The following is a 24,156-nucleotide window of genomic DNA, read 5'->3' on the forward strand; positions in this document are numbered from 1 at the left end:
CACACTGTCATCCCCATGTCACTGACACTGCCCCCCCATGTCACTACACTGACACTGCAACCTCCATATCACTGCCACTGCTCCCCCCCCATGTCACCAGCACTGTCCTCCCCTCCATGTCACTTCAGTGCTCCCCCCATGTCACTGACATTCCTCTCCCCCCATATCACTGACACTGTCCGATGTCCCTGCAGAGAATAAGGCATGTAACAGCCCCCATTTGTAGGATACACAAATTACCTCTGCACCGGCCTCCCTGTCAATCTGGCCCCCTTGTGCCTCTCAGTCCCCCTGTGGTCCATGCTGAGACTTGCAGTCCACCCGCCGAGCTTCTCCTTACCCCATGAAGCCAGATCTCATCTCCCTGGCCGAGGCTCTGTCCTCCCAGATAGAAGCACATGTCCCCTGTCTGGTAACCTCCCACTCTCACAGCACTTCCGGGAACAGTGTTAAGCCACGCCCACCGTCTGCACACGAAAAAGGGGCGGAGTCCTAGCTGAGGCACCTGCGCACACAGGACCTGCTTGTCAGTCAGAGCCAAGCTGAGCTCAGAGGAGGACGCAGGATGGAGAGTGGGAGGAGTCCGGAGGAGCGACACACCCCCGGCCACTACCAATTAATGTAAGTCTATTTCCAGAGTCACCGCTGGAAATAGATTTCCAGCGGTGACTCTGGAAATAGTGAGTCACTGGGAGAAAACTCTCAGTGATTTCTCTGGGAGTTGCTTTTCTCCCTGGAACAACGAGAAAAGCAACTCCCAGAGAAATCACTGACAGGGGCGGACTCCCATAATAGGCACACCCACTTTTCATAGTGAAAGACTATTTCTGCCTCAGAACAGATCCCTCTCCACCAATGGACGGGATTTCTGTTCAGTGGGCGGGGCGAGGGAAAGTTTTCTTGCCATGTGTGCTGTCCAATCACATCTCTCCCTTCTCCGTCCAATCACATCTCTCCCTTCTCCAATGACAAGAGCGAGCCCACAACTGCGACAAGTCCCAACATGTCCAGCTTAGCCACGCCCACTGCATAGGAAAAAGGGGCGGAGTCCTAGCTGAGGCACCTGCGCTCACAGGACCTGCGTGTCAGTGAGAGCCAACCTGAGCTCAGAGGAGGACGCAGGATGGAGAGTGGGAGGAGTCCGGAGAAGCGACACACCCCCGGCCACTACCATTAATGTAAATCTATTTCCAGAGTCACCGCTGGAAATAGTGAGTCACTGGGAGAAAACTCTCAGTGATTTCTCTGGGAGTTGCTTTTCTCCCTGGAACAACGAGAAAAGCAACTCCCAGAGAAATCACTGACAGGGGCGGACTCCCATAATAGGCACGCCCACTTTTCATAGTGAAAGACTATTTCTGCCTCAGAACAGATCCCTCTCCACCAATGGACGGGATTTCTGTTCAGTGGGCGGGGCGAGGGAAAGTTTTCTTGCCATGTGTGCTGTCTGATCACATCTCTCCCTTCTCCGTCCAATCACATCTCTCCCTTCTCTGATGACAAGAGCGAGCCCACAACTACGACAAGTCCCACATGTCCCGCTTAGCCAAGAAGAGGACTTCTACCGCTGGATGGACCCCCTGATGTCCGTACACAGCGCCACACAGGACCGTCCTCTGAGAGCCGGGCTGAGGGGAGGACGGAGAGCCAGAGCTACCTGAGCCAGGAGCGGGGAGCCCGGTAAGAAATCCCCTTCTATCTCCTATTATTCTTCTATCTGTGATTGGGGGGATTTTATTATTGTCTGTTATTAGCGATTCTATCTACTGCTAATATTTGATGTACTATTATTATTGTTTATTTCTATTGGGATGATTATTATTTATATCTATTATTCTTTTATTATTCTTCGTTATATGTAATACTATTCTATTTATTGTTTATTAATATTGATTATAGCGATAACTGCTATTTATATAAAACATAAAATAACAATATAGATTTAAACAAGAAATAGAGATGAAACAATACATAAAATAATAAGATATAAATAATAATATTGATTATACTTATTATGATTATTTTATTATATTTTTTCAATACTATTATTGATTTTATCTGTTGCTAATATTTTATTATTGTTTATTGATTAACTAATATTTCTATTATTTTATTGGTTATTAGCATTGATGAGATCTGGTATTGTTATTTTATTATTGATTTAATGTATTTTTATTATTGAATATATTTATATCTATTTTTTTATTATAAAGCATAAAAATAAATTAACAATATTACACGTAGACATATCAATATCTAGCTTATTGATCAATATTTATTGTATTGATTATTTATTATTGCTATTATTTATTTATTATCCATTATTATTGATTATATCTGGTGTTATTATTGACGTTTATTTATAATTTTATTTTTTATTATATTGATATCTATTAATGTAGTATTGATTACTATTTTATTACTATTATATATGTTATTATTGTCTTAGTTTATTGATTATTATATATGTTGTTAAGTACATGCCGCCCAGCCACTGTACATATATGGCGGCAGGGCGGCACTCGCAGGCAAAACCACGTTTTAAAACATGTGTTTTGTAAACAAATAGGGGACGTGCGCAAGGCGCGCCGCTGCCCTATCTGTCCCAGGATCACCGCCGCAGATGTCAGTCGCCGGGTCACAGCCGCTCCTTAGCGGCTGTTTCCCGGCAAACAGTGACAGAGAGCACAGCTGCAGTAGCTGTGCTGTCTGTCACTTCCCTGTCAGCTCGAGGATGAGCTAATCGAGAAAGAACAGTTTCTCTTTCTCGATCAGCCTTGTCCCGTCCAGTACACACCCCCGCCCCCTAGTAAAACACTCCCCTCACTCCTATAACCCTTCCCTGCAAAATAAAGTTAACCCCTTCCTCCCCATTGCCATTAGTACAGTGTCAGTGTTTTTTTTTGCACTGATCACTGTATTAGTGTTTTTGGGGATGTCAGTGACCCCAAGTCAGTACCCCCCAATGTCAGAATGTCCGCCGCAGTCCCGCCATAAGTCGCTGGTCGCTGCCATAAGTCCCTGATCGCCGCCATTATTAGTATAAAAAAAACCCTAAAAATCCCAGTATCTTTCCCGCCATTTGTAAACGCTATAACTTTCACGTAAACCAATTAATTTACACATACTGGGGTTTTTTTTTAGCAAAGACATGTCGCAGAATGCATTTTGGCAGAAATTTATGACTAAATTTGATTTTTGCATTTTTTTTTACTGGACATGTTTTATAGCAAAAAGTCCAAAATATTGTTTTTTTTCCTCAAACTTGTCAGCCTTTTTTTTATAGCGCAAAAAACAAAAACCGCACAGGCGATCAAATACCACTGAAAGAAAGCTCAATTTGTGGAGAAAAAAAGGATGTTAATTTCATTTATGTACCATATTGCATGACCGCGCAATTGTCCGTTAAACTAGCGCAGCGCTATATAGCAGAAAAATGGCGTAAATTGCAGTATTTATACCATAGTTTGTAGACGCTATAACTTCCACACAAAGCAATCAATATACACTTATTGGGATTTTTTTACCAAAAACATGGAGCAGAATACATTTTGGCCTAAATTTATAACCAACTTTGAGTTTACTAGATTGGTATTGAAGAAGCTCTGCTCATGCTCTAAAACACATCACCACTCCATGCTCACGTCACTTCCGGTCCGTGGACAAGGAGCGTTCCAGCGTGTGCTCCAGTGGTCCAGACAGAGCGGCGGCAATCTTTAACACCTCTCCTCAAGCTCCCCCTGCAGCTGCTGGCTGGCACAGCTGCTCCATCGCTCAGAGGACAGAGCCGTGCTATTGACGGATTACATTAGAGCCTGTTTGTACTACTACATTGACCCCGTTGAGTCCACCACCCGCAGAGCCATCTGGGAAGACAGCTGAGAGGTGTTTTAGTGTGGAAACACACGATCCATAAGGAGAACTCGGACGGATAGATGTGCCTAGACGATGATCCTATGATGCCATATCCGATTTTGAGATAACTTCGCTTGGATATCGAGATATCATCTATATGCATATTTGAATTATGCATCTGGTGAGTGTATGATTCAATTGATTTTGATCACCGGAAGACGCACGTTTTTGAATCACCGTTTTGTTATTTTTAAGGACTTTTTAAAACCTTTTTTTTCACGATGTTTTGCACATAATAGTCACACATCCTTATATTTGGTTGCTATATGTATAATTATCAGAGATAATTGTTATTTCTCTTAGCGCTGCGCCCACTTTTCACATGTTCTTTGTAGGTTTTTTGGTACCTTTTGGCGTACAGCAGCTCCTTATCTAGCGCTCACTTCTATTTTTCTTTGATTTAGGGTCCTTAGATTGTACACCCCTTGAGGGTAAGGGACCGATGTGAATGTTCAATATATATATGTGTAAAGCGCTGTGTAAATTGACGGCGCTATATAAGTACCTGAAATAAATAATAATGAGTTGGACCGCACTTTACAGAGGAGCCTTGGTGAGGCAGTGCGGCTTCCACATACATTTGCAAATCTCTGCCACTAAAATCTATATGAGCAGATATAGATTTTTTCGTAGGTTACCGTGGTTATATAGCTTGTAAAGTTCATGGACTTACTGTGCAATGGGCTAAAGAGAGCTTGTAGACAGTCCTCCTTTGGGCTACCTCGAGGGGAATTTACTTAAAATGGGTGCAGACAGGATCCGGAGTTGTTGTGCATCGTAAGCAATCAACTTCTCACTTCAGCTTGTTGAGTGAAGGTTTGAAATGGACACAAGGAGCTGAGTGGTTGCTATACTCAGTGGCTCCAGATTCTGTCTTCTCCCTTTTAAGTAAACTCCCCCTCAAAATACTACAAAGCTCTTTACTGCTGTCCCATCTGTGTGTGCACGCTCGACTGTAAAACGGGGAAGAAGGTGTACCCCTTTACGGAGGATAGACAGCAGGACCTGTTCGCCTAAAGTGTGGTTTTCCCATGGGCGTGGTCAACCCACCGTTCTTTACACAACACTGTTGTGAGAGAGGTGGGTGGTTAAATTTGCCAGACAAGCGACAAACCGCTGGCTGTTTTATTGCAGAACGGGTAGGGCGGTTGCGTACCTCTCGCGCGCCCACTTGTTTTGCAATATCACGTTTTAAACATGATTTTGCCCAGCGGTGCCACCTTGTGGCCGTTTTTCCACAGTGGCTGGATGGCAAGCAGTTAAATACCCCTACCTACCTGCTCAATGTCATCTCCAGCTCTGTAACCTGATCTGCACATGCACAGCTCAGCCTACATCTCCGGGCCAGTCTCTGTGTGTCAGAATTAATAGCTCCTGTGCATGCGCAGAAGTGATGTCATCTCGTGCCAGCCAATGAAGATGGAGAAGATGCAGGACAGGATTGTTGGCAGAAACGTGATTATATCGCTCCATTTGGTTCCATTTTTATTTCTGTTGTGAATGTTCCAACAGGAAGACTCTTGTATGGTTAGTACATGTGCCTTGCAATAAAAATGGGTCATGGGTTCGATTCCCGACCATGGCGTCTCCTGCATGGAGTTTGCATGTTCTCCCTGTGCCTGCGTGGGTTTCCTCCGGGTGCTCCGGTTTCCTCCCACACTCCAAAGACATGCTGATAGGTTAACTGGATCCTGCCTAAATTGGCCCTAATATGTGCATGTATGAATGTGAGTTAGGGTCCTTAGATTGTACACCCCTTGAGGGTAAGGGACCGATGTGAATGTTCAATATATAAATGTGTAAAGCGCTGCGTAAATTGGCGGCGCTATATAAGTACCTGAAATAAATAATAATGAGTTGGACCGCACTTTACAGAGGAGCCTTGGTGAGGCAGTGCGGCTTCCACATACATTTGCAAATGTCTGCAACTAAAATCTATATGAGCAGATATAGATTTTTCCGTAGGTTACCGTGATTATATAGCTTGTAAAGTTCATGGACTTACTGTCAATGGGCTAAAGAGAGCTTGTAGACAGTCCTCCTTTGGGCTAACTCGAGGGGAATTTACTTAAAATGGGTGCAGACAGGATCCGGAGTTGTTGTGCATCGTAAGCAATCAACTTCTCACTTCAGCTTGTTGAGTGAAGGTTTGAAATGGACACAAGGAGCTGAGTGGTTGCCATACTCAGTGGCTCCAGATTCTGTCTTCTCCCTTTTTAGTAAACTCCCCCTCAAAATACTACAAAGCTCTTTACTGCTGTCCCGTCTGTGTGTGCACGCTCGACTGTAAAATGGGGAAGAAGGTGTACCCCTTTACGGAGGATAGACAGCAGGACCTGTTCGCCTAAAGCGTGGTTTCCCATGGGCGTGGTCAACCCATCGTTCTTTACACAACAGCCACTGTTGTTAGAGAGGTGGATGGTCAAAGTTGGCCAGACAAGCGACAAACCACTGGCCGTTCTATTGCAGCAAGCTCCAAAGATCTCCATACTCCTTTATGGGAAACAGACAGCAGGAGATGTTCACCCAAAGTGCCGAAAAGCGGTATTGTATGATATGGTATCGTATGTGATATGCATGCAAAATAGAAGGGGCTTATAGTTTGTAAACTGCTCAAAGAGGATCTACAGCCATAAAAAGAAAAAAGTCAGCATCTACAAATACTGCAGCTGAAAAATTTTAAAAACGGATATCTCCCTGTCCAGGGTTCCAGCACTGTCCTCACCCAGGCTGGTTCTTTGCCAGTCTTTGGGTCCCAAGTGCTGCCATGTTGACTGTTTTAAGCCTGCTGTGACTCCTTGCGGCTTCACAGCTGGCTCCCCACCACGAATGCATGAGCTGCACTGTGATCTGTGAGTGGTCCTGCAGCTTCCTAGGACCTTTGAACTGTCCCAGGAGACTGCAGGCGATGAGGAGCAGGACAAATTTCCTCTGGGATCACCCAGGCAATGGCAGCAGAAGTGAGAGTGGGTACTTGTCAAAACCAAGTACCCACTCCCCCTTCCCCTTCCAAAATAAAACAGCTTTGCATTAGTGGCAGAGTAGGGAGGAAAGGAGTAGGAACAGAAAAACTTGCAAATCAGTTTACATCAAAATCAACATTTATTCCTTTAGTCTTCCTAGGACCAATGTTTTTTGAATCTTCAATCCATTTCTATGTGTTTGTTTAGCACCATAGAGATTTAGAGAAGCCCAACTTGGGAAACATTGTCTGTAGCACAACCCATCTCCACCTAAAAGAGCCCTGGAGAACACAAGGTGGTTCCATAGACTCTACACCTCATCGGTGGGGGACTCCAGAAGAGGCTTGAGACTGCTCTGTGCAAAACCATTGCACAGAGAAGTTCAGTTTGACATTTTTTTATTAAAACAAAGAAAAATAAAATTTTTAGACTCAATTTTAACCAGTTGCCGACCAGCCACAGTACATATACAGTGGCAGGGCGGCACCGATGCGCAAAATCACGTATATATATACGTGATTATTATTATTATACAGGATTTATATAGCGCCAACAGTTTGCTCAGCGCTTTACAATATAACAGGAGACAATACAGCAACAATACATTTCAATTCAAGAGGGATTTGAGGGCCCTGCTCCTTGGAGCTTACAATCTAGGACGTGATTTTGCATATTGGGTACGAGGCGCTTACAATGCAGCTCTGCTCCCTGTCAATTTCCAGCACACTGTTGCGGAGAGCAGAGATTAACTTTCCGGGACAGCGTGTTCCTGTGAAGCACAACCCCCCCCCCCCCACTTATAATACACTCCCCTCACACAGTTAACCCTTTGATTGCCTAAAAATGTTAACCCTTTCCTCCCCAATGCCATTAGTACAGTGTCAGTGCTTTTTTTTTGCACTGATCAATGTATTGGTGTCACTGGGGATGTCAGTGACCCCAAGTCAGTTTTCCCCAAGTGTCAGAATGTCTGCCGCAGTCCTGCCATAAGTCGCTGATTGCCGCCATAAATCTCTGATAGCCGCCATTATTAGTATAAAAAAAAAATCCCAGTATCGTTCCCGCCATTTGTAAATGCTATAACTTTCACATATACCAATTAATTTACACGTATTGGGATTTTTCAACAAAGACATGTAGCAGAATACATTTTGGCCAAAATTTATGACAAAATTAGATTTTTACATTTTTTTACTGGACATGTTTTGTAGCAAAAAGTCCAAAATATTTTTTTTTCTCAAAATGGTCTGCCTTTTTTTTTATATAGCGCAAAAAAATAAAAAAAGCACAGGTGATCAAATACAACCGAAAGAAAGCTCAATTCATGGGGGAAAAAAAAATGTAAATTTAATTTTGGTGCAGTGTTGCATGATCGCACAATTGTCAGTTATAGTAATGTGCCGTAACACAAGCCGCTTATGTAACTGCTTCTTGACCGCCCTATAGCAGAAATACTGCTACAGGGCGGCATGGGTGCGCAAAATCACATATCTATACGTGATTCACGCTCCCTTGGTTTTCACGCCCCTCCCAGATATCGTCAGATTGCCCTTCAATACACCAGTCATCACATTTAACCCCTTGATTGCCAGGAAGATGCTCATACACTGTAAACTTTCATTGCTAGTATAATGTCTGAACAGATCAATATCTTTGATCAGATCAGTACTATACCAGCGTTCACATTAGTATAGCATCCCCAAAAACGCAGCGTTAGTGGGATCAGCCCCGGCACCTGCCAACACCTGCATTTACCCCCTACGGTTACTCCCCTCCCTTCTCCCCCAGCAAGTGCAGTGTCAGTAGGTCACTGTCACTTGATACATTGCACACAAAATCACATGGTATGTTTACAGGAGTCCAGGTTTTCTCAGTCCTCCGCCCCATGGTATCTTTCGCCTCATTATCCCACTTTTTACATTGCCTTGGCTCCTGAGAAACGCCAGGTCGTACTGATAGCTTTCAACGCAATCTTCCCATTGTCTGTGCTCGGAATATAGCGGACCCATCGGGCAAATATTTGCTCCTGCCGGGCACTCTCTGGGATCAGGAGGTTACTTTTGTCTCTTACTACGTGCCCAATCGCTTTCAGCATAAATTCTTTTCTCATCTTTGCACCACCGTTTCCTGACACTCCAAGGGTCTTCTTCTTTTGGGAGATTCAAATGTTACCTTGGATTGCACATTGGATAGGTGCTATGCACGGGGGGGCGGCCTCTTCTCACGACTTCATGCTAGAGGAACGTATGCGCTCTCTTTTGCAGACAGCAGGGCTGGCAGACGTCTAGAGGGAACTTCACCCAACTAAGCGCGACGGTACATTCTATTCCAATCCTCATGACAGTTTTTGTAGAATTGACCATATATTCATGCATGTCCAGCAGCTTCCCTTGGTCAAGCGGATATCTATTCACTCCTCACCCTGGTTGGACCATGATCTCCTGGTACTCCTCCTTGCCCTCTCTGGGTCGGTATGGCACCCCTTTCACTGGTGCATTAATGATTCTCTATTGACCATTCAGGGTACCTGTCAACAAATAGAATCTTTCTTACGTACATACTTTATGGAAAACTTGGGATCTGTCTCTTCGGCAATGCCCCCATGGGAGGCGCATAAAGCCACGGTGTGGGGTCATGTTATACAGCTGGCGGCAGTTCGGAAGCGGGAGTCATCCCCAAACTGTTCCTACAAAGTTGGGAGCATGAAATTGTCCAAAATGTCTTGGTATGCTGATGCCTTAAGAGTTCCCTTCACTGGAACTAAGGGGCCAAGCCCAACCCCTGAAAAACAACCCCACACCATAATCCCCCCTCTACTAAACGTTACACTTGGCACAATGCAGTCAGGCAAGAACCATTGTCCTGGCAACCGCCAAACCCAGACACGTCCATCAGATTGCCAGAGAATGATTGGTCACTCCAGAGAACACATTTCCACTGCTCCAGAGTCCAGAGACGGTGTGCTTTACACCACTGCATCTGATGCTTTGCATTGCACTTGGTGATGAAAGGATTGGATGCAGCTGATTGGCCCTGGAAACCCATTCCATGAAGCTCTCTACGCACTGTTGCTGTGCTAATCTGAAGACTACACAAAGTTTGGAGGTCTTTAGTTATTGACTCTACAGACAGTCGGCGACTTCTGCGCACTGTACCCTTCGGCATGCGCTGACCCCGCTCTGCCATTTTACGTGGCCTACCACTTCGTGGCTGAGTTTCTGTTGTTCCCAGTTGCTTTCACTTAGTTATAATACCACTAATAGTTAACCGTGGAATATTTAGTAGCAAGGAAATTTCACGCATGGACTTACTGCATAGATGGCAACCTATCACAGAACCACGGTTGAAGTCATTGAGATCCTAAGAGCGACCCATTCTTTCACAAATGTTTGTAGAAGCAGTCTGCATGCCTAGGTGCTTGACTGTATACACTTGTGGCCATGGAGGTGATTGGAAAACTTGAATCCAATGATTTGGAGTGGGGTCCCAATACTTATGGCAATATAGTGTGTGTATATATATATATATATATATATATATATATATAATTCCAACCTGCTTGTAACATTTGGACATTTACATTTCATTGCAAGTAGTGTGGGTAGGATTTTTTAAAATAATTTACTGCCATCTAGTGTTCATTTGCATTAGCACTCTTATTTTTAATTCATTCCTGGGTTAGTTTCCTGGCTACTTTTGAACCAGTAAATGAGGCTTTGAGCCAGGATTGGGCGATGCCATTTTGGACAAAGCACACTCAAATATGGCTTCACACATTCATACACGGAATAACAAACTATACATTTTATGTTTTTAAAGTGGTATGAAAGGTGTATTTTTATAAAGACACACAAGGTTTTTTTTTACCTTACTTTATTCTCTCCATTAAGGTAAAACAAAATCTTCTCCATGCAGTTCCCCCCTCTTATACTTACCTGAGCCCAATCTCAATCGAACACTGTGCCCGAGAGCAGCAGTTTTCCCGGCTCTCTCCTTGCTCGTTGGCTCAGAGACAGCAGCATGAGCCATTGGTTCCTGCTGCTGTCAATCACAGCTAGTGACAAGAGAGTGGGGGGATGGGGCTGAGTCCCGCTGTCAAAGTGTATAGACACAGATAGTGAGCCTCAGGAGCAAGCCTGCACGAGTGCCCCCATAGCAAGTGACTTGGGGGGGGAGCTAGGAGCACCAGCAGAGGACCCCAGAAGAGGAGGATCAGGGTTGCTCTGTGCGAAACCATTGAGCAGTTAAGTGTGACGTGTTTGTTATTTTAAAGAAAGTAAATCACATTTAGAATCACTTTAATAAAATAGAGGTAATACTTACCTGCTCTGTGCAACAATATTACACAGAAAGGCTGCTTTCCTCCTCATCTGGTAATGCTCTGCCAGCATTGTCAGCTTTGCCCTGGAAAAAAAAATCTTTATTGTTTAATTCTATAATATTAGAATCAATTACAGGAATGTGGCAGGAAAAACAGCCACTAACCAGAAACCACAGTTATTGCCCTGGCAAATAATAAAAAAAACTGGAAACATATGCTATGAATAAATAATAACAGAAAATTAGTAAGGAATCTGTAAGTGTCAGTATTTGGCAGTATGGAAGTGGCACTAAAGAGGTGTTAGCATAGAGATAGCAGTGTTTTAATTTGTGCCCTTATGGTAACTTGTACCCCCTCCTGTTTGGTACTAGATAGTACAGTCATTAGCTAGACACTCCCTGCTCCCTTATCCTGCTAAGTTTAGTTTCACTTTCTGCTGCAGAGCTAGGGCCAGGGGCGGACTGACCATTCAAGCAGTTGGGCACTGCCCAAGGGCAGTAGGGGGCCCCATGAAATGCCCCTGGTACTTTTTATAGGCTTTTTTGGGTGTGCTTTGAGTGTGAGCAAGGACACAGGGGCCCCATGATCCTCTATTGCCTGTTTGATGCTTCTGAACTCACTCATTATATGCAAATCTCTCTACACTTGAGAAATTTGTGTGTGTATTGGAGCTTTCTGTGTATTGAACCTTGCTAGTGGAACTACAATAACTGTTTCTAGAATTGTCCCCACTGCTAGAATTGTTGTGATGGCTAGAATGTTTGATTTCTATTCTGCACAAACACCTATTTCTCTGAGTAACTCGTGACTGCAAACAAGATACAGCTACACTGCTCACATTTACAGCAACAAGTCTCAGCAAGGATATGTGCATTCACTAGACAGGAACCCTCCTATCATATCCCTGATATGTGCCTGCTGTACCATGTACTTGCATGTAAACGTTCTCTTTGTATTGCTTCTTTTATGTGAAATCCCTACTGTTCCTGCCAATCCCTCTGCTTTCCTGATACAAAACTGACCACACTAGGCATGAGAGCACAGTGTGCTCAGTTATCTGACTGTGCTGGGAACTCAGTGTGCTCTCCTCCAATGATCAGACTTGTCCTGACAAGCCCTCCCCCCTGCACAGCCATTCACTAGGAAGATCAGTGTGCTTTTCTTTCTCCACCTCTCACTGGCGTATAAGACTACTTTTTATACTTAAAAATATACCCCAAAAATTGGGGGTCGTCTTATACACGGGGTATAAAATGTGAACCTTGAGTTTGTTTGGGTCAAGCTGGCTGGATGTGTGGTAATACTGTACATACAGTATACCGTGCTGAGCCAAGCTGGCTCAAAACAAATGTCCCTATGACAGATTAATCTGTCAGCCCGCTGGATGTGCGGTATATACAGTATACTGCGCTGAGCCAAGCGGTTTCAAAACGTACCGGTACGTCCCTACTGTAAACAGCCCGCTGGATGCGTGTATGTACGGTAGCTGCGGCTACATACAGTATACACTGGGCCAATCACGGCGAGTGATGTATTTTACTAATGAATACAAAGCCTGCTCGGATTGGCTGAGTCAGAGAGGTGGGCTGATGATGTCACAACCTCAGCCAATCCGAGCTACCGTACATACACACATCCAGCGGGCTGATTACAGTAGGGACATACCGGTACGTTTTGAAACCGCTTGGCTCAGTATACTGTATATACTGCACATCCAGCGGGCTGACAGATTAATCGGTCATAGGGACATTTGTTTTGAGCCACACATCCAGCAGGCTGTATATATACTGTATACTGTATGTAGCCAAAGCTACCGTATTACCGCACATCCAGCAGTAACCATCTGATTTGGAATTTGATCCATATGATGACTGTCTTACAAATGTATCACAAGATGTCATTCATGAACTTATGATGTCAGAGGAAGAACATGAGGATTTTGAAGGATTTTAAGTACCGGTAAGTCATAACCATTTCAATTAAAAAATCTGATGTTTTTAAATGGTGTTACCTCGGAAGGGGGGTAGTCTTATACGGTGAGTATAGCCCAAAACCTATGTTTTAACTGGAAAATGAGGGGGTCGTCTTATACACCCAGTCGCCTTATACGCCGGAAAATACGGTATATGCCCCTACCTGCCTGATCGATGCAATCTCCAGACAAGGAACAAACCACTGGCCGTTCTATTGCAGCAAGCTCCAAAGATCTCCATACTCCTTTATGGGAAACAGACAGCAGGAGATGTTCACCCAAAGTGCCGAAAAGCGGTATGGTATGATATGGTATCGTATGTGATATGCATGCAAAATAGATGGGGCTTATAGTTTGTAAACTGCTCAAAGAGGATCTACAGCCATAAAAAGAAAAAATCAGCATCTACAAATACTGCAGCTGACAGATTTTAAAAACGGATATCTCCCTGTCCAGGGTTCCAGCACTGTCCTCACCCAGGTCGGTTCTTTGCCAGTCTTTGGGTCCCAAGTGCTGTTATGTTGACTGTTTTAAGCCTAATATAAGTGTTTATAACTTGCGAGCCAAAAAAACCAAAAACTTATTGGATCGCTAACAATTAACACATACTCCAATTGTGCAAATTAAACCTTCCATCTATGATTGTTGTGTTCCTATTATCCAATTATATAAAGTGTAACAAATATATTATAAAAGGTACAAAAAAAGTTTTTAATTAAAAAAATGATTGTGATGAAAATCAAATAATTCATCACTAATTTGAACTTTTTTGAAAAATGGAATTAATTATTTGATTTTCATCACGATCACTTTATTAACCACTTGAGCTCCTGAGGATTTACCCCCCTTAATGACCAGGCCTTTTTTTGCTGTTTGGCGCTGCACTAATTCAAATGATAATTGCGCGGTCATGCAATGCTGTACCCATACAAAATTTACATCCTTTTTTTCACACAAATAGAGCTTTCTTTTGGTGGTATTTGATCACCTGTGTGCTTTTTATTTTTTGCACTATAAACAAAAAAAACACGAAAATGTTTTAAAAAAACAATATTTTCTACTTTCAGCTATAAAAAATATATTGTAAACTCAAAGTTAGTCATAAATTTAAGCCAAAATGTATTCTGCTACATGTTTTTGGTAAAAAAAATCCCGTGCATTAGCGGGCAAACTGGCGCTATCTGGGAGGGGCGCTAACACTATCGGAAGTCACCAGTGACACTAATACAGTGATCAGTAAAAATCTGTTCACTGTAATCAATGACACTGGTGACAGGGCAGTGAAGGGGTTAACTGAGGTGGGGAGGTGGGCGATCAAGGGGTTAAATGGGATTTCTGGTGCACTAGCAGCAAACTGGCGCTATCTGGGAGGGGCGCTAACACTATCGGAATTCGCCAGCGACACTGATACAGTGATCAGTAAAAATTGGTTCACTGATCAGTGACACTGGTGACAGGGCAGTGAAGGGGTTAACTCGGGGGGGGGGGGGGCGATCAAGGGGTTAAACGGGATTACTGGTGGGCAATCTGGCGCTAACACTATCGGAAGTCGCCAGCGACACTGATACAGTGATCAGTAAAAATTGGTTCACTGATCAGTGACACTGGTGACAGGGCAGTGAAGGGGTTAACTGGGGGGGGGGGGGAGGGGGGGCGATCAGGGGGTTAAATGTGTCCTCTAGTGTGTTCTGTCAGTGTGCTGTTTTACTCACTTTTACTGTTTCTTCTTCTCTGTCTGGAACGGAATGTGTCCAGGCAGAGAAGAATGACATCATATCCTGCCCTGTGTAAATGTCAACACAGGACAGGATAGGACAGGGACCGATCATCTGATTTCAACAATCATAGATGGAAGACTGTTTTAAGCCTGCTGACTCCTTGCGGCTTCACAGCTGGCTCCCCACCACAAATGCATGAGCTGCACTGTGATCTGTGAGTGGTCCTGCAGCTTCCTAGGACCTTTGAACTGTCCCAGGAGACTGCAGGCGGTGACGAGCGGGACAAATTTCCTCTGGGATCACCCAGGCAATGGCAGCAGAAGTGAGAGTGAGTACTTGTCAAAACCAAGTACCCACTCCCCCTTCCAAAATAAAACAGCTTTGCATTAGTGGCAGAGTAGGGAGGAAAGGAGTAGGAACAGAAAAACTTGCAAAACAGTTTACATCAAAATCAACATTTATTCCTTTAGTCTTCCTAGGACCAATGTTTTTTGAATCTTCAATCCATTTCTATGTGTTTGTTTAGCACCATAGAGATTTAGATAAGCCCAACTTGGGAAACATTGTCTGTAGCACAACCCATCTCCACCTAAAAGAGCCCTGGAGAACACAAGGTGGTTCCATAGACTCTGCACCTCATCGGTGGGGGACTCCAGAAGAGGCTTGAGACTGCTCTGTGCAAAACCATTGCACAGAGAAGTTCAGTTTGACTTTTCTTTATTAAAACAAACAAAAACAACATTTTTAGATCCAATTTTAACCAGTTGCCGACCAGCCACAGTACATATACAGCGGCAAAATCACGTATATATATACGTGATTATTATTATTATACAGGATTTATATATGTGGCTGCACATTTGCGTGCAATTTAAAAAAACGTGCTGAGTGCGTGCGCCCCCAGCACACATGTCCGATACTCACGGAAAGGTCCTGATCTCCTCTTGTGATCGGAACCTTTCCCGATCATGTGACAGCAAATCACGGCAGTCACATGACCCAAAAACCCCACCCGCCTCCCGACTTCTGAAACCCTTAAAGGATCGGGAGGTGCCGGCACCAAGGAGTTAAGGTCCTGGAATAGCCTAGCCAGCCTCCAGACCTTAATCCTATGGAAAATTTATGGACGGAGATGAAACTTCCAGTTGCCACGTGACAGCCAAGAAACCTGAAGGATTTAGAGATCATTAGATTAGCATGGACCAAAATCCCCCCTGAGATGTGTACAAACCTGGGAACCAACTACAAGAAACATCTTACCTCTTCTGTGCTTGCCAACAAGGGTTTCTCCACCAAGTATGTTTTGTTTGCGGATCAAATACTTATTTTGATCACAGAACTGCAACTCAATTTATATCATTTGTATCATGTTTTTTCTGGATTTTTGGTTAATATTCTGTCTCTGTAATTTTTTTTATCAGAGGTGTATTTTAAATGACAGACTTTTCATTTCTTTGTAAGTGGGCAAACTTTCAAAATCTGCAGGGGATCAAATCATTATTTTCCCCACTGTATTTACAAATTCAGATGCTAGAGGGCAGCAGATCTTTACACTGGCACAGCAAATGCAAGATGTACAGAGGTCAAAGTTCAGTGCAAATTAAAAGCAAATGCAAGAATGAGACACTTGAAAAAAGCATCAGTACCGTATTTGCCGGCGTATAAGACGACTGGGCGTATAAGACGACCCCCTACATTTCCTGCTAAAATGTAGTGTTTGGGCTATACTCGCCGTATAAGACTACCCCTCTTCCAATGCAAAACAGTGGGAGGAATAGTGCCCCATCATCGGTGTCAGTGGGAGGAATAGTGCCCCATCATTGGCATTAGTGGCGGGAATAGTGCCCCATCATTGGTATCAGTGGGGGGAATAGGTGCCTCATCATTGGTATCAGTGGGAGGAATAGTGCCCCATCATTGGTATCAGTGGGAGGAATAGTGCCCCATCATTGGTATCAGTGGGAGGAATAGTGCCCCATCATTGGTATCAGTGGGGGGAATAATGCCCCATCATTGGTATCAGTGGGGGGAATAATGCCCCATCATTGGTATCAGTGGGGGGAATGGTGCCCCATCATCGGTGTCAGTGGCAGGAATGGTGTCCCATCATCGGTGTCAGTGGGAGGAATGGTGTCCCATCATCGGTGTCAGTGGCAGGAATGGTGTCCCATCATCGGTGTCAGTGGCAGGAATGGTGTCCCATCATCGGTGTCAGTGGCAGGAATGGTGTCCCATCATCGGTGTCAGTGGGAGGAATGGTGTCCCATCATTGGTGTCAGTGGGAGGAATGGTGTCCCATCATTGGTGTCAGTGGGAGGAATGGTGTCCCATCATTGGTGTCAGTGGGGGGTGGAATAGTGCCCCATCATTGGTGTCAGTGGGGGGGGGGGGGGAATAGTGCCCCATCATTGGTGTCAGTGGGGGGGGGGAGTAATAGTGCCCCATCGTTGGTGTCAGTGGGAGGAATAATGTCCCATCATTGGTTAATGGGGGAGAGGAATAGTGCCACATCGTTGGTGTCAGTGGGAGGAATAATGCCCCATCATTGGTATCAATGACACCAATGACGGGGCACTATTCCTCCCACTGACACCAATTACACTTGCTGACCCTGTTCGAGTATGGTGCTGCTGCAGCCAGCATATGTGGTTGCAGCAGCACCTCTACACTGAACACTTACCTGCTGCTACTGCACTCGATTTTCGCGGGGCCGCTCGGCTCCGCCCCCTCGCCGGTGATTGGCCGCCTGTGTGCCTTTCCTGAGCTACAGTTCTGGCGGCCAATCACTGGTGAGGAGGCGGAGCCGAGCAGCCGCCCGAACATCCAGTGGCTGAACTGAGGGAGCAGCCGAGCTTCCTGGACCGGATCGTCATGGGACCGGAGCCAGGTAAGAGACAGCCCCTGCCCACCCCTGTGCTTAGTGTCCCTTCCCCTAAAAAGTGTCAGTATGCCGTATACCGGCGTATAAGACGACCCCCGACTTCAGAGAAGATTTTCAAGGGGTAAAAAGTCGTCTTATACGCTGGCAAATACGGTATATACATGTGCCTACTGGCAAACTTGGAAGGGACATACCTAGGCACAATATTACATAGAATGATGAAAGAATGTATTGTAGCGCTCGGGGTGCCCATGCTCAGTACTCATATTCCCCATGCTCAATGTTACGGTGACTAGCTGTGCCGCGCTCCATGGTCCTGCGCTGGCTCATGGCTTTCTCTCTCTCTCCACTGTACAAAACAGGATTTCCTGACTCCCAGCAATGCACCCATGAAGCCTGAACATGTGACCCCAAAAACGCAGTGCATTTTCAATGTTTTTTGTTGTGTTACCACTGAATTCTATGGAAGGTGCAGGACTTTTCAAACCGAAGCACAAATGCAGCACACTAATGTGAACAGCTACATACGATGTAACCACTTCCCGTCCGGCCCATGTATATAAACGGCCGGACGGTGGCAGTGCAGGGGCGGGTTGCCATTCATAAATGGCACCCACCATTTAAGCCTGTGCGCGCTCCCTGGGAAGGCGATCCAGAACACCGATCGCTGTGCGGGACCTCTGTGTGAGGTCGTAATCACCGATTGGCCAATCAGTGACCACATGAATAGTAGTAAGCAAAATGTCCCTTTCTGACATCATTCCTTACTACTAGTGAAATCTGTGAATGATCACAGAGATCACATGGTACAGGGCTATTCACAACAGCCTTGTACCATGTGACAAGCTGTGACCAATCACAGCTCTCACAGTATTTCTCAATGGCTGCAAGAATGCAGCCAGAGAGAAGGAGAAATGATTGCTTTTATAGCCTTTATGGCTATAAAAGCAATCAGTGTAAAAAAAAAATCTTCATCACCCCCCCACAAGTAGTACTGTGTCACTATGGTGACACTGTACTGCTAGCGTGACAGTATGTAAAATGAAAAAACCCATAAAAAAATATAAAAAAAATAAAATAAAAATTTAGAAAAAATATAATTTTTGGTTATAAACTAATTTGGATAATTGTTTTAACTAAAAAGATAGATGAATACATTTTGGCCAAGATTTACAAAGAAAGATTATTTATCTTCAAAATCTTATAAGAAAAGCACTTTTTTTCAAAATGTTTGGACTTTTTCATTTACATAGCAAAAAAAAAATCCCAGTGATGAATAAATACCAGCAAAATAAAGTTTTGTCTGTCTCCAAAAAAAAATGCTATAAAATTAATATGGGTACAGTGTTGCATGACTGCGCAACTGTCATTTCAAAGTGTGATAGCACTGAAAGCTGAAAATTGGCCTGGACAGGAAGGGGGTGAAAGTGTTCAGACTGGAAGTGGTTAAAGGGGCATCATTTTCATGTTCTTTTGTTGTGCTGGACAGATGCGTTTTATTACAAAAAAAGCGCATTAGTGGAAAGAGGCCCCCCCCCCCGGTCACATAAAAGCAGATTTTGAATTTATGCGACTTACAGTGAAGGTGACCTGCTGATTTCATTGCGATTTGCAAGACGTCTGACACAGATGTAAATCACACCAAACGTAGTGCATGTAGTACTGTAGAAATTGGAACATCTCTGACCAAGTCAGAACCGCACCGATATGACCGCTCTAATAGCAGACAATAGAGTGTGACTTGGCCTACGATCTACAAGTCGCCTGGCATGCAAATCGCACCCGATGTGACCGGGGTTTAGGTAAATGACTCAATGTCCCATCTTTTACAGGCATGAGGGTGCACAGGTGTTGCATCCATCCCCATGCCAGCGTCCCATTTTAGTCTATTGGGACACACGGCTGCATGGACACAGCTGCTGTGGCCCTATATGACATGTGGTGGCGGGTCTCCAAACGCACACACTGTTCTGAACATTCAGTTTAAAAAGATGGAAAGTACATTCATAGAAAACAAAGGTGTGCAAAATCTTACAGTTCCATTTCCTGTCAAAGCTGCCACAGCCTGAGTGGAGTAGCAGTCCTATAAAAGGACCTTTGCTCTGTGTGTGGAAGCAGTGGTCTCTCTCCTGGGGTGTGACACACCCCCTGCTGAGTCAGAACCAGTACTCTCCAATCAGCAGGACACTCATGCTTCCCTGATTGCAGAGCCATATACAGTATCTGGCACAGCAGGGGCCCTGTGTGTTGGACCACTGCAGAGAGACAACTGCTTCCACACATAGAACAAAGGTCCTTCTCTTCAGCTCATACCCAGCATTGGGCTTCAACATTCTGACTTGTACCTAATGTAGCACTACCCCCTTAGGAGTTGCAATAGATTTGGGTCCCCCTATAGTTCTGCACAGCCGAGCAACACACATTTTTCACTCAGACTTGCATCAGGAGGCAGTGACCAGTCCTTGAGCTTTGTTTTGAAGTTTTATTAGGGGGTTCAGAACTTGGATGGGGTGAGGGGCGTATAGGATGGCCGGGGGAACAGCAACAGAAGGCAAATTCCTTAGCAATGATGTACAAGTCTATACAGCAAAATGTCTCTTCTGGAGAGCTAGCCAGCGTCCCCTGTAGTACCGCCCCCGAGGACTCCTCTCCTCATCCACATGTACTGGGTGCATCATTGGGCAGGGAATCCAATGCTTGCCACTGCAGAGTGTACAGTCCCGGGTAAGAGAACAAATCCAGCTTCCCTCCAGAGGGCTCCTCTTCCCTTACTGGCAGGGTGCAGGCTTCTTCACTTGGTCCCCTCCTGTGCTGCCAGTGACTGCTACCAGGCCTTCTAGCTGGGCCGCTCCTTCCCTGCTGTACAGGTGGGCCTCTCTCAGGGGACAGGAGAAGTCCCAAATTATCTTACAGGGTCCTGTGCCTGTAGGTGAGCCCCTCTCCATCCGGGCACCGTAACATCCTATCCTACTAACTACCCCTCCCTGTACCCCTCCACTGAGTGCCTGCTATCCTACTAACTACCCTTCCCTGTACCCCTTCACTGAGTGCCTGCTATCCTACTAACTACCCCTCCCTGTAAAGCGCCGCTGAGTGCCTGCTATTCTACTAACTACCCCTCCTTGTACCCCGCCACTGAATGCCTACTATCCTACTACCTGTCCCTGCACCCTGCCACTGAATGCCTGCTATCCTACTAACTACCCTTCCCTGTACCCCAAGTGCCCGCTATCTTACTAACCACTCCTCCCTGTACCCCACCACTGAGTGCCTGCTATCCTACTAACTACCCCTCCCTGTACCGTGCCACTGAATGCCTGCTATCCTACTAACTACCCCTCCCTGTACTGTGCCACTGAGTGCCTGCTATCCTACTAACTACCCCTCCCTGTACCCTGCCATTGAATGCCTGCTATCCTACTACCTGTCCCTGCCACTGAATGCCTGCTATCCTACTAACTACCCCTCCCTGTACTGTGCCACTGAGTGCCTGCTATCCTACTAACTACCCCTCCCTGTAACCAACCACTGAGTGCCTGCTATCCTACTAACTACCCCTCCCTGTACCCCGCCACTGTGGGGGGAGGGAGGTCCTTGTAGAAGCAGCCCAGTGTAGTGGCAAGATGTGTATCCTATGAAGAAATGTCTCCCCTGAAGCAACTGCGCACGTGCCGGTTTTAGACAGAAGAAGCCGATCGCCATCTTTAGCACAGAGCTGCCACAGTTAACCCCTTACAGGCTGCACTGCTGAAGCTGATTCCGCGGATCACTAGCCGCCGCCGCCGCTCCCGTAAGATGGATCCAAGCTGCGTACTGGATCGGAGAGAGGACAGTGACATGAGGAGGACTGTGAAATGTGGGGGGGGGGGGCACAGTGACATGGGGAGGACTGTGAAATGTGGGAGGGGACAGTGACATGGGAGGATAGTGACGTGGAGAAGTGACATGGAGATGACGGTGACATGGGGGGGCTGTGACATGGAAGAGAACACTGACATGGGGGGGAGTGACATGGGGGGGATGAGAGACATGGGGGGGCTGACATGGGGAGGGCATTGACATTGGGGGCGTGGCATGCAGAGGACAGTGACATTGGGGGGCGTGACATGCGGAGGACAGTGACATTGGGAGGCGTGACATGCGGAGGACAGTGACATGGGGGGGGCATGAAATGGGGAGGACAGTGACATAGGGAGGGGGTATTGACATGAGGACAGTGACATGGGGAGGACAGTGACAAGTGATGGGGTCAGTGACATGGGGAGGACAGTGACAAGTGAGGGGGTCAGTGACATGGGGGGGGCAGTGTCACTCACACTGTCATCCCCATATCACTGACACTGCCCCCCCCCATGTCACTACACTGACACTGCAACCTCCATATCACTGCCACTGCTGCCCCCCCATGTCACCAGCACTGTCCTCCCCTCCATGTCACTTCAGTGCTCCCCCCATGTCACTGACATTCCTCTCCCCCCATATCACTGACACTGTCCAATGTCCCTGCAGAGAATAAGGCATGTAACAGCCCCCATTTGTGGGATACACAAATTACCTCTGCACCGGCCTCCCTGTCAATCTGGCCCCCTTGTGCCTCTCAGTCCCCCTGTGGTCCATGCTGAGACTTGCAGTCCACCCGCCGAGCTTCTCCTTACCCCATGAAGCCAGATCTCATCTCCCTGGCCGAGGCTCTGTCCTCCCAGATAGAAGCACATGTCCCCTGTCTGATAACCTCCCACAGCACTTCCGGGAACAGGGTTAAGCCACGCCCACCGTCTGCACACGAAAAAGGGGCGGAGTCCTAGCTGAGGCACCTGCGCACACAGGACCTGCGTGTCAGTCAGAGCCAAGCTGAGCTCGGAGGAGGACGCAGGATGGAGAGTGGGAGGAGTCCGGACGAGCGACACACCCCTGGCCACTACCAATTAATGTAAATCTATTTCCAGAGTCACCGCTGGAAATAGTGAGTCACTGGGAGAAAACTCTCAGTGATTTCTCTGGGAGTTGCTTTTCTCCCTGGAAGAACGAGAAAAGCAACTCCCAGAGAAATCACTGACAGGGGCGGACTCCCATAATAGGCACACCCACTTTTCATAGTGAAAGACTGTTTCTGCCTCAGAACAGATCCCTCTCCACCAATGGACGGGATTTCTGTTCGGTGGGCGGGGCGAGGGAAAGCTTTCTTGCAATGTGTGCCGTCCAACCACATCTCTCCCTTCGATGACAAGAGCGAGCCCACGACTAGGACAAGTCCCAACATGTCCAGCTTAGCCACGCCCACCGTCTGCACACGAAAAAGGGGCGGAGTCCTAGCTGAGGCACCTGCGCACACAGGACCTGCGTGTCAGTCAGAGCCAGGCTGAGCTCAGAGGAGGATGTAGGATGGAGAGTGGGAGGAGTCCGGAGGAGCGACACACCCCCGGCCACTACCAATTAATGTAAATCTATTTCCAGAGTCACCGCTGGAAATAGATTTCCAGCGGCGACTCTGGAAATAGTGAGTCACTGGGAGAAAACTCTCAGTGATTTCTCTGGGAGTTGCTTTTCTCCCTGGAACAACGAGAAAAGCAACTCCCAGAGAAATCACTGACAGGGGCGGACTCCCATAATAGGCACACCCACTTTTCATAGTGAAAGACTATTTCTGCCTCAGAACAGATCCCTCTCCACCAATGGACGGGATTTCTGTTCAGTGGGCGGGGCGAGGGAAAGTTTTCTTGCCATGTGTGCCGTCCAATCACATCTCTCCCTTCTCCGATGACAAGAGCGAGCCCACAACTACGACAAGTCCCAACATGTCCAGCTTAGCCAAGAAGAGGACTTCTGCTGCTGGATGGACCCCCCGATGTCCGTACACAGCGCCGCACAGGACCGTCCTCTGAGAGCCGGGCTGAGGGGAGGACGGAAAGCCAGGAGCGCGGAGGCAGGTAAGAAATCCCCTTCTATCTCCTATTCTATCTGTGATTGGGGGGATTTTATTATTGTCTGTTATTAGCGATTCTATCTACTGCTAATATTTGATGTACTATTATTATTGTTTATTTCTATTGGGATGATTATTATTTATATCTATTATTCTTTTATTATTCTTCGTTATATGTAATACTATTCTATTTATTGTTTATTAATATTGATTATAGCGATAACTGCTATTTATATAAAACATAAAATAACAATATAGATTTAAACAAGAAATAGAGATGAAACAATACATAAAATAATAAGATATAAATAATAATATTGATTATACTTATGATTATTTTATTATATTTTTTCAATACTATTATTGATTTTATCTGTTGCTAATATTTTATTATTGTTTATTGATTAACTAATATTTCTATTATTTTATTGGTTATTATCATTGATGAGATCTGGTATTGTTA

The 24,156-nt window shown here is 45.6% G+C and overlaps 1 protein-coding gene across 8 annotated transcripts in view; it reads right to left on the bottom strand.

Annotated features, from left to right (window-relative positions):
* Positions 1 to 22,619, bottom strand: part of LOC149452461 (uncharacterized) — a 247,627-nt gene extending 225,008 nt beyond the window's left edge. The window contains exons 1-2 of one of the 8 annotated variants that reach the window (XR_016314865.1): positions 22,426 to 22,610; positions 11,202 to 11,282 (exon numbers count right to left, since the gene is read on the bottom strand). Coding sequence is in view for 2 of the 8 variants with exons in the window: in XM_089689365.1 (XP_089545491.1) it covers positions 11,202 to 11,282; positions 22,426 to 22,445 (101 nt within the window). In the remaining 6 variants the exon portion in view is untranslated. Of the gene's footprint in view, positions 1 to 340; positions 503 to 11,201; positions 11,283 to 22,425 lie in introns of those variants that run through there. The other 7 variants (XR_016314860.1, XR_016314864.1, XR_016314861.1 and 4 more) reach the window with 7 other exon arrangements.
* Between the last annotated feature and the right edge of the window lie 1,537 nt (positions 22,620 to 24,156).

This window comes from Staurois parvus, unplaced genomic scaffold (assembly GCF_062004578.1).
Source record: "Staurois parvus isolate SC_StPar_1 unplaced genomic scaffold, SC_StPar_1.0 ptg000471l, whole genome shotgun sequence".
NCBI lineage: Eukaryota > Metazoa > Chordata > Amphibia > Anura > Ranidae > Staurois > Staurois parvus.